The sequence below is a fragment of the Malaclemys terrapin genome, chromosome 6, assembly GCF_027887155.1.
Source record: "Malaclemys terrapin pileata isolate rMalTer1 chromosome 6, rMalTer1.hap1, whole genome shotgun sequence".
Lineage (NCBI taxonomy): Eukaryota > Metazoa > Chordata > Testudines > Emydidae > Malaclemys > Malaclemys terrapin.
The window spans coordinates 32,727,260-32,742,414 of record NC_071510.1 but is presented as its reverse complement, the minus strand read 5'-3'; the positions used below and the strand labels follow the sequence as shown (position 1 = coordinate 32,742,414).

Genomic DNA, 15,155 nt, shown 5'->3' with positions numbered 1-15,155 from the left:
CAGGAGCCCAAGAAAATGAAACAATATTTAATATTCTCACCCACTGCTTCTTTGGGGGAGGGGTCTTCCAATCACAGTAAGTACAATGGGAGTCTTCAGAAGGCCCTGTAAAACACTGCTATTCATATATCTATTACGGAGGGAGACACATTTATTTTATATTTTACACCCTGTCTGTAGACACCTAAAAAGTTTCCTGTTGAAAGCACTGGATGATCAGAGAACTGACAGAGTTACTGCTATACACCTCTACTGGTTTGACTGTGGCCCAGGCTACCACTTAAATCTTTTGATGGCTGTTCCCCAGGAATGTAAAGTGATATTATGGTAACAGTCTAGTATCTAGGAAATAAAGATGACCATCACATTTGTTACACAGAACAATGGAATTGCCAGTTTAATGGAAGGATTGCCATTCATGCAGGAATGGTATACTGCTCCAATACCAGTAGATTTATTAATTGCCTTCTGAGAGAACTATTCATTTCAGTTTCTCTCTTTTCGTTCATAATAAGATTAGGTAAATATGAAAAAGCTCCCAGGCTCTAGGAACCTTTGACATAAGTTACAAATAATAGTAACACAGAATAAGCCAGCCATTTCCACTCAGCCCTAAACCAGAAAATAACCAACGCCAGACAGTAACATCTCTCATCCAAGGACACCAGCCATTATCATGTCCTGGCCTCCCAGAAGCATGGTTACATAGATGGGCCTTTTATGCCCTGAAACACAACAAATTCAAGCTAATTCACAGCAAGCAGGGGAGTAAATTCACTTATGGAAAATGACCAGATGGTGCATCTCTCTCTTTTAAACTGAAGAGACTCCACCTCAGGCACCCTTGTTGATAGCAGCAGTGGCTGTGTTATACTGGGAAAAGGGCGGTCTCTCAAATAAATAGGTCCACAACCATTTCAGGCTTTATAGGTCAAAATCAAATGTACATCCATACAAAAATCAAGGCCAATGCAGCCTGCAGAGCATCTCTGATTTCTGGGTTGATTTAAGATGTAGAGTTCATTACTGCAGTCGAGTTCTGAAGTGACAAATGCCTGGACTATTGTAGGAAGGTCCGCATCTGCAAAAAAATGGTTAAAAACACCCAGCAAATAAAAGACTAAAAGGACAGACACCACCATCATTTGATCAGCAGACAGGCACCCAAAAATGTCCCCTAAATATACCATCCTTCTAGATGAAGAACAGTTTCCACAGCAAGTAATTTCAACTGGGACTGAGGGTGACTGTGATTAGAATATGAATAATTTGTGTAAATGGTGGACCAGAAAATTGTTAGCTTAGTCTGCACTGAGAAAATGCATTATGTTAGAAAACATTAACTAACACTACATTAAACATAATATTGCCCTTATTATAGGTAAGGACAGTCATGTCTACAAATGTCTTAGCTGGTTGTGGTTAAGCCCAAGAATGATCAAACAGTTTTTAAACAATGCTTGCCCCTGTTTTCTTGAGGTGTTAACATGAAACCTTTCCCCAATGTAGATATCACTTAAGAGGCTGGGGAATGGTCCACACCCAAATGTTATGTTCTCTCTTCCCTCACCAGGTGCCAAATGAATTGTCTTTAGATCGGTTTCTCCTTTTAATTTTTAACACAACAACTTGAAAAATTATGTTGATCCTTAAATTCACGTCTATGCCTAAAAGGAGACTATAAAATATATGCTTTAAAGACTGTATCTGAAAGAGCACTACTTACTGTACAGTTTCCAAGTCTCATTACTAACCTTTGACTCAAAAGCAGTCCAAGCTGACCCTTTTTATGCTCATTGGCATATTTTTTTCCATAAATACAAGTAATTAGAGAAGCTGAAAGCTGAATATATTCTCTGAGTTGTGGTAGTAATTACAATGTGGAAGTTTGACCTTTTCAGCATCCTGTATCACATTAGCCTTAGCCTAATAATTCACATGACTGAGATGTATTTAGAGTTTGTAATATTACTATACCGATCAGGTGAGAGGTTCTTCCTTGTTTGTTTATATATCTTTTTATAATTCTCTAAGTAAGGTGGATAGGTGATCTAGTGATCTCCACTCATTTTAATATCATAAAAGTAAACTTCAATTCTGTACTGGTCTTAAACTACATGATGAGGACTGTCAACATCACAGGCAACTGCTTCCTAAGTGCGTGATACCACATGCCAGTTGGAAGCAAGCAGGTGCCAACATATTTTTCCACTTGGGGAACACGGGCAGGAAAATGGATCCAAGTAGCAAAGCCGGGTTTCTCAACAAGGAACTGTTGACAGGCATGTTCAGTATTATCCTTTGCTCACAAATTTCTGCCTGTGTCTCAACCTACCTCATCCCAATCCCTGCTTGTCAGACTGATAAGAAAGAACTGGTCACTTGGAAGCTGCAGAGGGAATTTTGTTTCAATCACAGCCAAGCTGCTTCAAGCAAGCTCTAATATTATAGTAAGCCAAGGACTTCAGAATTTTTTTTTTTTTTTGGTAGGAATACAATAATTCTGTAAATCCAAGCTTGGAAGTATTCCCAGGTTTTTGACAGAAAGGAAACAAAAGTGGACATATGCAGCTTTTTTGAAGTGCAATCTCATTAAATTAAAATCCCGCCTCTTCCTCCCACTCCCCAACAAGTCATTCTGAACTCTCTTCTCTCTGATTTATAACACTTAAACTAGAGGCCAAATTCACGGCTGAAGAAGCGAGGGCAACTACCTGTGTCAGGGAGGGAGATAGCTATACTCGAAGAAGGCAGGTACTTTTCCACCACTACCATCCCTCAGTTTTATACTTCAGAGGACAGCTTTAGATAATCCAGGGGTTCCATAGGCACTCTGCCATCTAAGGCTGAAGTGGCAAAATGCTAAATAAACACATACCAGTTGCCTGGAACAAACCTGAGGCAGAGTTCCAAAGGAAGATGACTAAGAATATGTCTACATTTGACTCGGAAGGTGTGATTCCCAGCTTGTAGACATATAGTTCTTCTTGAGCTAGCACCTAAAAATAATAGCATGTCCACAACTGCATACACAGTGACTTGGACTAGCCTCCTGAGTACATACCTCAGGGGGGTCAAGTGGGATTGTACTTGGGGCGGCTAGCTCAAGTCATCACCCATATCGCCGTGGACACAGTGCTATTGTTAGGTGTTATCTCAAACATAACTAGTGGAGGTATGTCTAATGAGACCTATGCTGCTACATAATTAAGCACTTCTGAAAATTGTACCCAGTAAGCTATGTGTTGCAATGCCTCATGCACTTTTGGTTGCTATAAAATACATGGAATTGAAATATTAATTTTGAGATTCTACATATGGCAAAACATATACAATGTATGACCTTTCATGGGGTTAGCAGGTGCTCAGCGCCATCCAGGATTTTGCCCATTGAAATAGCTTGTGTTTTATAATTTATTTATTGTGAGGAATAATGGGAAAGAAAGTCTTTGCTTATCACTGACTCGAGCTAACACAGCTAATCTTTTAAGCCAGGCAAGAGAAGCAAGTAAAACTGGATTCTACCCCCACAAATTACCTCTGTCCTCAGCCTTGTAAAGTAACTAAATGATAACTGGTGTGGGCAGCCTCTGGTTACCCAGTGAAAATACAGCAGGCATCTGGGGTTAACTTAAAAATACATATTTTGAGAGAAAACAGATGGGGAGATATTGAAGAGTCATCTACAGTCTTGAGCTACAGCGTGCTTCTGAGGCCCTGTCCTGGATTGTGGGTAGTACAAAGCTGTATTGTCTCAAAGGGAGCACAAAAAAAAGCAGAAAATCAGTGCCTACGGGAGCCCTGAAAATGGTTGTACCTCTTTAAGGGGTGCAGCATATTTCTTCCTGCACAGTGCGGGGAAGGCAAAACCTCCTTTTGAGTCCTGTGTGCTTCTGCAGGAGTAACTTAGAAATAGTTCCCATGCTTCACTGCGTGCAGGGGTTGCAATTCTATCTGGCTCACATAAGGGGAAAGTCATCTTATTCCCTTCCCCACTCTGTCCTGCATACATGCGAAGTATGCTAGTTAGAACAAAGTCCATGGATAATTAAATCTGTAAAATAACTGTTGATTTTCAAACCATTACCTAAAACACATTTCTATTAAACCAATGATCCTAGCTCTGTTTCAGCTATAATGCTACTGCATGACCTGATAGTATGGGGCTATATTTTACTGTGGTTAGGGGGGAAAAAACCTCAAGACATAAAAATAACTTTGCAGGGAATATGATGGATCTGCACCAGGAGGGAGAGCCTTCAGAACATGAAACATGCTGGCTAGTTAGATTCCTTCCTAACTCCCACATCACTCAGATAGACACAGTTGCCTCTGCTTTAATCTACAGTTGACAATTGCTGGGAAGGCAAACCTCAGGCTTCTCCAGAGGGTCAAAAAAAAAGGCTGTTGTCAGTGTTTTATTACCACCAACTTCTGGGAAACCACACCTTTCTAGTTTACTGTATATTTCAGGGAAACTCAAGCCAGTGTTGAGATGTTGCTCAGGAAACAAATTGATATTTAGGCCTATATCCTTAGTTGGTATAAATCAGTAACTCCATTACCTACAATTGAGGTATTCCAATTTACACCAGCTGAGCATTTGGCCTCATGATAAAATGAACAAGAAGAATTTGGATCATGGTAAAAGGAATTACTGGGGGGCAAGCCGCTATTCAGTAGGAGTATGGAAGCAGAATCAGGCCCCAAATGTGGGGGGGAACTTATGCACAACATAGCAATTGTCCATAATTTCCCATTGTCAGGATCCCTACGAGGGCAGTCAGGACCAAAGGTCAGAGCAGGGGCAAACCTGCAGCTGGGAGAAGTGGAGGAGTTAATAGTCAGCTTTTAGGCAGGGGTCAATACCAAGGATCAGAGTCTGACTCAGGTTTCAGGGTCTGACTCAGGAGGTGAAGTTCAAATCAAGCCAAAACCAAAGCCAGGAATTCAGGTGCAATCGTGGCAGCTACATGCTGTTGCCTACAAACTTCCTGGAGTGCCTCTTGGGTTTATATATGGCAGGGAGCCAGCCAGGAGGCTGCTGTCTATCAAACCCTTGAGAAGGAGTTTCCCATGATCTGTGTCCACAGCAGGTTATGGTAAGTGGAGCACAAGCTGGTTGAAATTGCCACTGGGTGGCAGCTTGGAGACGGCAGCTGCTTGGTAGCTTTGCAGGTCTGTATTCTAGACCTATGGAGTCTTACACCCATTTTGGAAACTGCATGTTACAGCTATGACAATTTGAGGCCAAATCCTCCTGCTCCTACTGACGTCAATTGCAAAACTTCCTTTAAATCCAATGAGAACAGGAGTGACACATTAACCATTGTTCCCATAAACAGACTTGACAACTACTTGTGTCAGTAAGAATTTGCAGGACTAGGCCCTTTGTGAGGATTATTTATTGCTATACCAACTTCTTGTAGGTAATCAATTTTATATACATTACTGATCCCTGGTATCCATATATTCTCTATTGTGAAAGGCTGAGGCAACATTACTGTCTGAAAAATCAGGAAACACTAAATCAGGGGTACGTGCACCCCTGGCAGTATGCAGATGTCTTCCAGGGGGTAAATTAAATTGTCTAGATATTTGCCTTATTTTACAACAGGCTACATAAAAAGCATTAGCAAAGTCAGGACAAAGTAAAATTTAATACAGACAAAATGAGAACGTAAGCAATTTTTCAATAATAGTGTGCTGTGACACTTCTGTATTTCTATCTCTGATTTTGTAAGCAAGTAGATTTTAAGTGAGGTGAAACTTGCGGTACACAAGTCAAATCAGACTCCTGAAAGGAGTACAGTAGTCTGGAAAGGTTGAGAACTACTGCACTAGATCATTAACATTTTACCACTATTTCACTCACAATTTATCACCAATTCTATCGTGTACTCAGCTAAAGATAAGAAAGACTCTGGGCCTGACTGTTAGAGATGGCCTCCTTTTATAATGATTTGATTTTGTGCCTGAAAATAAGCAATAATGTGGGCACAAATAGTCATTAGAAAATTCACTACCCATTTATGGAGGCAAAAATGGAAGCCACAAAATAGCACAGCTCAGAAATTGAGTATTTACATACTGAGATGCTAAAAGTTATGCAGATGAACAGAGCTTTATATACTATAGTTTCATACCATTACCAATAGGGTCTGGTCCTGAGAGGTGCTAAGCAGCTCTCATTTACTCCATTTCCAATTGTAGTCAATGAAGATTTTTGCTGCACAGGAATGTAGGACTGGGCTGTGACGGATTAAAGAAACAAGAAGAAACAATTACATCTTGTTTAACTTTGCCATTAAAATTGCTAATCCTTTTTTTATAGTAACTTGTCTTTCTCTAAAGCTATCATAACTTTATTCAGATGACTTTATTTGTAAATGTAACAATCCCACCGCCTCTGCTGGATTTCACATAAGAAATATCTAATGTAAGATGCAATACTTTTATATGCTGCCACTGCAGTAATTATTAACATTTCTAAATAAATTATGTCATTTAACATCTGTTATTAAACTACATCCACATTTATTGCCTCATAACAATGTTATTACAGATGAAAGCTGAGCAGATGAGCAGCATACATTGTAAACACTAAAAAATGTACAGTGTTTATATAAATATTTGCTTCTCTAACTCTCCATCCTTTTAATTGTGACTATTAACAGCCATCTTAACTGTACCATAGACAAGATGTCTAACCTCCATTCCTATATAAATTACCATACTGTTCATATCAAATAATATTTGTAATTCCCATCTCATACTTCTTGGAAGTGTCAGAGCTTGAGTCTAAGCACAGAAAGAATTGTGTGCTAGTAACCTCAAAAAAGGCTTCTTAGGCAAAATCAGGCAATATATGGGGCCTACCATTGTCCCAAAGCCACCCTGATTTTACGCCAATACTCTTACTCTCCTTGGAGAGGTGTCAGGTTTCAGAGTTAAGATGAATGGGGCAATTGGCACTTCTTGAAGCTATTTTTCAGGCTCCCTGCAGGTTCAGGTAATCATGGGTTTCACTTAAATCACATTTTCAAGCTTTTCTTTGCAATCATAAAGATTAGACAATTCTTAAAAGTGAAAGCTGAAATTCTGATCTGATCAGGTGATTCTAGGAATTCGGGTCCTAGGTATAAGCACTATAGGCCTATGTCTTAATCCAGCCCCGAGGAAGGAAAAATCAAATACTTTGTGCTGCAGCAGCATCTCTTCCTTACCAGGATCTCAAAGTGCTGTAAAAACATTATCTAATTAATCCCCACAATACCCATGAGAAGTAAATACTATTAATCTACTTATAATGATGAGGAAACTCAGGCACAGAAAGGTGAAGGCCAACATTTTGTGATTGGCTAAAGAGTGCTCCAAACAAAGCAGCGGCTGCTCGTAAGAAAATGAGTCACAATGGCTTCTGCACACACTCCTGACCATAGGACAAACAATTCTGATCACAGAGTCAGAAATAATACCATCTCACTGATTTGACCAATCATAACCAGCACAACTTGATCATAAAAAGAAATGTGAAAATCTGAAGCCAATGTTTTGCTGTCAGACTTAACAGGGAAAAATATTGTACACTATTTCATGGAAATTTTGAAAGATTGCTCCAAATTTGTAAGTCTTTTACACAAATGCAAATAGGCAAATTCAGACCAAAACCGCAGTCTGCATAAACATTACATTCTGCATTTTGCCAGTTGTTTCTTTATGGTTTTAATGGAGCAGTTGTATAAAAATTGAGCATGTTTTCCCATAGCCTATCCTGTAAATGTAGTTATCAAAACAAAGCATAAATATAACTTTCAGAGCATAAGTAAAATAAACTACCCAGCAATCGGTGAAAATCCTGCAGGCCTATTTCAGAAAGCTTGAAAGCTCACTGCCATTTGCCCATTAGTCTTAAGATAAAAAGCAAGCCAGAAAGCTGCTGAGAAACATACTACGCTGAGCCAGCCAGTGCACCGTCAGCATGGGAACTAACAGATCTAATCCCTCCATTGCTGAAATGAGATAACATAGCGTTCAGAATGAGATCATTGTGTCAGTGTTGTTCTGTATATGATTTCTTTGCTGTGCCTAGAGGGAGGAGACAGAGTGTGCAGATTGAGAGATAGCTAATTTAAATTACCTTTCTAATCAGCAAAACTTTTAAAAATATCCTACTATATCCTACTGTGCTGTCCTTGTCCAGCTTTTACACAGAATTAATTATAAATAGGTATCTTCCAAGACGAGGAAAAATTTCAATTAAATACCCTAACAGAATAAAAACAGAAGCATTTCTTCCTATCTCTGTCTCTGTCTTCTCCCCATTCCCAAGATTTTATAAATAAAACTACATTGTTTTTAGATCAGTCTGAGGAAGAAAGGCAGCAGCACATATGTTTTTCTTTTAACGTAAGCTGTTTTAGGGGGAAGGAAGGTGTTTGGTTTTATCTTAAAGTGAGATCAGTTGGCTGGAAGGAATAACTCTGATCCCAGAACAAAAGGAAAGCAGCATGTTTAAACACTTAATTTAGTTTGACCCGGAGCTACTTTTCCCTTGTATTTTGACTGTATGTCACTTCTCTCTGTAAATCTGCCTATTCCCACCTCTGGAACATGGCCAGAATTCATCCTTGCCTTGATCCTGTCTCTGCTGAATCCTTAATCCCATCTTGTTTTAACTTTGCAGTTCGCTCTTTTATGGTCTTCTGACTAGATTCCTATTATCTGAAGGGACTTGAACAAAATCTGAGTAAATGGGCTTTGTTCAAGAGATCTCTATGGGAAAAAAGTACCTTCAACCCAAGGCCACAGAGCAACAGTTCAACCATTACAAATAGATATAATTTCCCCATTCTCCTCCTAAATAGTCCCATTAGCTACACCTTTTCATGTTCCGCAAGTCCCTGGTTCACACTGCTACAGAACCAGACACAATGTACACAGGAAGCAGAATTTCCCAAAGTGGCTTCTCCATTGCCTGCCTTGTTGCTATGCTAGATCACCTATCCACCTTACTTAGAGAATTATAAAAAGATATATAAACAAACAAGGAAAAACCTCTCACCCGATCAGTATAGTAATATTACAAACTCTAAATACATTGCAGTCATCAATTGCAAAAGGAAAGCAAGATTGGGTTCTAAATTATTATCTGTGTTAAATGTACATACATATACTTAAGTGTTGAGTAATATACTTTATGATGTTTCTCTGACTGCTACAAGCTGGAACTGGGCAACAGGAGATGGATCATTTGATAAATTGCCCTATTCTGTTCACTCCTTCTGAAGCATATGGCACCAGCCACTGTCCAAAGACAGGATACAGAACTAGATGGAACACTGGTCTGACCCAGTATGGCCATCCTTATGTTCTAATGTATATGTTTAAAATATTAATATAAATTAATTATATAAAAGCACTATATAGCAGTTGTAGGGCCAAAGTAGAGTTATACATTTGAGATGGATCAAAACTGAATTATATGCCTCCAGCGGCTTCCTTGTAGTGCTGGTGGGTTGGTTACCCAACCATGCAATTAACTGTACAAATCCACATCAAAATGTTTGGAGCTTGAATTAATTACCTGAACATGACTCACTGAGATTAGAACAAGTATTGTCTCTTCAACATTTAGCACGGGTGCCAGAAAATAAAGGAGTAAATTAAGAAAACATTAAAAGGAAAGGAATTAAAAGAAGAGCTGTCAGAAGAAGGGAAGAGGTACTTAATGATGCTGTGTACTTTCTCCTCTGTAATTGCCCTCTCTCTTGCTCTCACACCTCCCTAAACTACTGGTATCTAGTGAGTTTTGCAAACAAGCCAGAAATAGCACACCCATGCAGTTTAAAATATTTTGTTCTTATACGTTTCATTGTACTTTGTATTATTCAGCTAGTAAACAGATGCCCCGTTTCAGGAGATCATCACAGTTTTTGTGGCGATAAAGCAGTCTCAGATTATCTCTCACTTCCTTCTTGTTCAGACCTCTGAGGTGTAAATTAGAAAGGCAGAAGTATATTGGATGCACTAAGTACATTCCACTTATTTTAGCATCTACAACCTATTTAAAAAGTAGGTCTTCTGTCATGAGAAATGGAACCAAACCTGGTCCCACTGAAGTCAATAGAGTTTTTTCATTGACTTCAGTTAGGTCTAGAATTTCACCCAACGAGGTTCAGGATGGGGATTCAAGTTTCACAGTGGGTCCTTATCTCTATAGTGAACCTTGTATCAAGCACTTAGAGACTGAAGTTCTGATCCAGACAGGTCCAATGTTTGGACTAATATATAGTATACATGAATATTCTAAGATATACATAGTAAACACATACATATGCTAAACACGTCTCTGCTTCCTTTTTCCATTTTTGGGCTTTACACATCCCTTTAAATTAAAAAACAATATTTGCAAAAGTTGTGTGGGTGGGAGGGGGATATTTTCGAACACTTTGGAATTCTACTGGTACATATAGGAAAAATCTCTTTGAAATGGCCTGAATAATTTTAAGAACTCTGGCCTAGACTTCAGCTTTTTCAAGCCAGTCTCAGTGAAGTACCTGATCAAGTTATTCCTATCACAGCATTCAGTGACTGTTGTGAGAATTTTATCATTGTTGCATTTCAAATTCTACTTGTCTGCCCAAAGATCTTCTGCAAACCTCACTGCAAACTTTTAGCATCAATTTCTCATCTTGGATGAAGGACGCAGCCTCTGTTGTCTTCAAGGGAGCCTTGCTCTCATCTCTGAAGACAGAAATTTGTCCTTAATTTTCAAACTCTATATGCCATATTACATATCTCAATCTACATATCTATACTACAGAGCATTCTGCAAAATTCATGTAATTAATAATTCTGTATTCCTTGCCCTGACCTGCATTGATATTTTTTCATCCATCAAAATAAAATGATCACTGTTATATCAGGAGCACATTCAGCACATACACCATTTTTATCAGAGATAAAAGTAACTCCCCGCTGTACATTTTGTATTTTATCTATCCATGCTATGTTAGATCATTTTTTCAAAAAATATGTTTAACAATATAAGCATTTAGTATATTTGTCAGTTTCTTTTATCACAGAGTCGTTAACAGCAAATTCATTCCTGATCATGCTCTTTACCTTCATTTGTCTCATACTTTCTCCTTCTCCTTACATAAACACGTATGTCTACACTAGGTGCTAGTATTGTGTAGACATACTCATGCTAACTCTCATTGTGCTAGCCGTGGGTATGTATTTGGGGAGGCTAGCATGTACAGCCACTGCTCATGCTACGACAGCTACACTACTATTTTTAGCATGCTCGTTCAGATGAGAGATAGGAGGAGTATGTCTATGCAAGCTGGGGAATCGCACCCCTACTTCATAGCATTGATGTAGCTACGGATGCTCTACTTCTGTTCTCTGTAACCTTTTCCCCTAACTCACTGCCTTACTACTCTTTTCCTGCATGATTGGTCTTCATTTTTTGTTTTCATCCCAACACATTTCTTCTTCCCTTTCTACTGTTCATCTGATGCTATTTACATATGTACATTGTTACTGAAAGCTAACCACCAAACTTTTAATTTCTCTCAGAGGGTGGCAACTTGAAATGCAAAGCAACATAAAACATAAGTGCATGTTCATCCAGTGGTTCCATGGTGATAGTAAACAATGGAGAGAGCTGTAAAGGTGGCCACCATTAAACACTCACAGGGATAATGGCTGTTTCTCTTCATGAAAAGAACAGATTTCACAAGTAGCAGCAGCAGAAGTGATGGCCTTAAAAAAAAAAAAAAAAAAAAAGAGAGAGAGAGAGAATTGGCTTTGTCTCTGTTTAGTAAAGAAACAATTTTAGAACCTCAGTTGACGATATGGGTCCATCCAATAACCAACACCATCATAATTCACTAAGCCTGAGACGATGAATTTTATAAAGACAGCCCTATCAGCTCCAGATTTATAGCCTCACATCCACTTTATTTTTACAATAGTTTTTTAAATGATTTTTTCCTTGTGGCTCCTTAGATGATAAACTCTATTTACTGGACAGCACCTCATAAGTTATTTCAGATAATTTCAATATAAACCCAGGCTGAATGCCAGTTTTTGCTGCTTTAAAAGGCCATCCACTTTTATTCAAGTTCCATTTCCTATTCCTGCAGCATATCCTATTGCCCATCCATAAGCAGATGCCTTAAAGGCATCCCAAATGCAACATGGTGAATGAGTTGAGCTAGAATTTCACTCAGCAAACTGAATGATTCTCTTACCCACATACTCATAAAAATCCATCAACAGAGAGATATTACATTTTCATCATCTGTTCAGAGAAGTTTCTACACCCAAAAGCAATTGTTGGCAACCCAGTCCAAGTATGTGCAATGCTACATACTGCGCACGTTCATGTCTCAAAATGGCTGTAACGAGTTAGATATGTTCTCAGTTTCCAACACAGAACTGAACCCAAGGACAGCTAAATAAATATTTTTAATTTTTTAAATTTAAAAATAAGAAACATCCTCGCTTCCTTCACCTGCCCTGACCAGCCTCCTTAAAGAAGTGAGTATTAAGGGGGCAGAACTAGAGACAATTTATTGTAGCTGAGGCAAAAAATTCGTGACTAGGATTTACTTTTGGCTGTCACGGTTGAAATGTATTTAGCTAACAGGCTCTGATCTAGTGTCAGAGAGGGAGAGGACTATCAACCAGTTTACTCCTCTAGAAGGATTTATTCATTAACATTATTCACCAAAGACTGACAGTCACCTACCTGCAATTACTCCTTCTGGTAGGGACTTTATCATCAGATTTTTTAAATGATAAATACCCAATACTCATTTCAATACATCAACATTGAAATAAAAGTTCAAATTAATTATTCGTCTTTGATATTCCTTCCCACCCAGCCAACTAGAAATTATAATTTCATTGTATGTATATATGAAACATATGCAGAGAAACAAATTATTTTAGTAATATAACAAACTGAGAAGATCCCAAAGTGCTAAGAGAATTGGCTCTAGGAGGACTGAAAGCCTACTGAATTGCCAATCTTTACACAGACCAAATGAATGGAGGAGTCTATAACATAATGCTTCCTGGGAGGTTTAAAGTATACACTTTATTCTCTCTCCTTTTAGCAATCTCTTAAAAGGCCATGGGTGGCTTGAACATGTATTGTTCCTGTTCTATATACAACAGTAAACAAACAGGGCCAGATTATGGCTTTTTAGTCCAGGCCTGCATAAAGGGTAAGGATGAGCAACTTTGCCAGTGGGCGCCCTGGAGCAGTGGTTCTCAACCTATTTACCATTGTGGGCTGCATATGCAGCTTTCTGTGTTATGTGGGCCTCATCCAGACAATATATATACTACCTGTATGGCCCTGAGGCTGTCACATGGGCCACAGCTGTGTGCTGATTGGGCTGCAAGTGCCCGTAGGCCACAGGTTGAGAACCACTGCCCTGGAGGAATTCTGGCTGGTTTTGCCAAAACTGCCCTTGTGGTCCTATCAGCTCTGCCACTGTTTCACATTGTATGGAATGTGCTCCCTTTTGCACCCAGCTAGCTGCTTTGGGCAGCGTAGAGTTAGGAGGCAGAGCTTTGGACCTTATCTCATTAAATTCTCCTCAAGTCCTTTCTGAGCCTTTCAGAACACTGTCATCAGCTGTGCTAGCCCGGAGCACTGTACATACTCACCAGTTAGATTGACTCCCGCACAGGAGCATAAAGAAACTCCTCTCTTCCACCTTTATGCATCTACACAAAGCTAGGAACATCTAACCCAGTGGTCTCCAAAGTAGTGTGCGCAAAAGGATCTTTGGGGGTGCACAGCAGTTTGGGCAGGAGTCTGAGTGGCTTTTTTTTTTTTTTTTGCACTTCGGCAAAAATAGTAGAGCCGGCGCAGCAGGGGGTGCGTGCTCAAAATTTTTTTACTGATAGGGGTGCACGATCAAAAAAGTTTGGAGACCACTGGTCTAACCCATATTCCTGGGCCCTATCTGACCATACTTGGATACAATGGGAGTCATCAAAGATGTTTGGTTGAGATTTGCATCCAGATTTAAATAGACAGGTACATTTTAAATATCTCAAGTAAGTCTGAAATAAGATTTAAATTTTAAATAAGAAAGCAAAATATTTCACCAATTTGAAAAAAAAATCTACTTCTGAGATCTTTGTCAAGGATATACTTCCTATTTAGGCATAGTAATCTTCAGCACTATATACAAACAATGAAGCAAATTTCTGTACTAGGACTGAATTCTGTAAACACTTTGATTTTGAACAAAACAGTCTTCATCAAACCATGAGAATCCATAACATGAGTGTGAACTGGGTGACCTCATTGCTGTTGTCAACATAGCTTAAATCCCTACACTGAACTGTGCTGTCTTTTAGGGACATGATAGAAGGGTATCTTTCACCTCCCAAATATTACATCTTGCAGTTTTCAACTCAGCTTTTACTTCAATGATGTTTGCAATTAACGAAAGATCACAGACTGAAAAATTCCTAAATTAAAATGAAGGTAGCAGTCAAACTGTGAGAGACACCTGTCAAAGGGTCAGGCTGAGAATGGTATCAGCTGTGTTTAAAATTACCATATACAGTCAAATGGGCCAGAATCTCAGCAAATAAGATTTGACTTCTATGGAGCTATGCTGATCTATACCAATGAGGTTCTGGCCCAGCTAATCCCGCACTGTTGATTTTGATCTCACTTGTCACACTTTTCAATCTATAAAATTGGCAGATTTTTGACAATGAGTTGACTCAATTGCCATCTAGTCCTCTGGGTCATCATTTATGAAAAATGTATCAAGAGAGCTGAAAACTTGTATGAAATGTCTCTTAAAGGGGCCAAAGCATATTTCTTTGCTACTTTATACCTTTATACTTTTTCACTCAGTCACAGAATCGCTTGTTTAAAATATTGCTGATTATATTCAATTTTATTTAAAAAATTTAATCTGATGTTTTACTGAAGCTATAACTCCACTCTGAAGTGAAGCAGGGAGCATAGATGGGCTTTGATAACAATAATAAGATTTAACCAGTCTTCCTGCCAAAAAAGCATTTCCTAATCTTTTTCATTTATTGAATTTATATAGTTCACTTTCTATAGTTGCTGTAAGAGAATTACTTTACAAAGGTTGGAT

The 15,155-nt window shown here is 38.8% G+C and overlaps 1 protein-coding gene across 4 annotated transcripts in view; it reads right to left on the bottom strand.

Annotated features, from left to right (window-relative positions):
* LOC128839433 (uncharacterized) overlaps positions 1-15,155 on the bottom strand; it is a 65,516-nt gene that overhangs the window by 4,666 nt on the left and 45,695 nt on the right. Inside the window, exons 2-3 of one of the 4 annotated variants that reach the window (XR_008445421.1) lie at positions 11,705-11,772; positions 6,162-6,252 (exon numbers count right to left, since the gene is read on the bottom strand). The exons of 1 other annotated variant lie outside the window; for it this stretch is intronic. Coding sequence is in view for 1 of the 3 variants with exons in the window: in XM_054032444.1 (XP_053888419.1) it covers positions 11,705-11,772 (68 nt within the window). In the remaining 2 variants the exon portion in view is untranslated. Of the gene's footprint in view, positions 1-40; positions 1,355-6,161; positions 6,253-11,704; positions 11,773-15,155 lie in introns of those variants that run through there. 2 more of the 4 variants (XR_008445420.1, XM_054032444.1) reach the window with 2 other exon arrangements.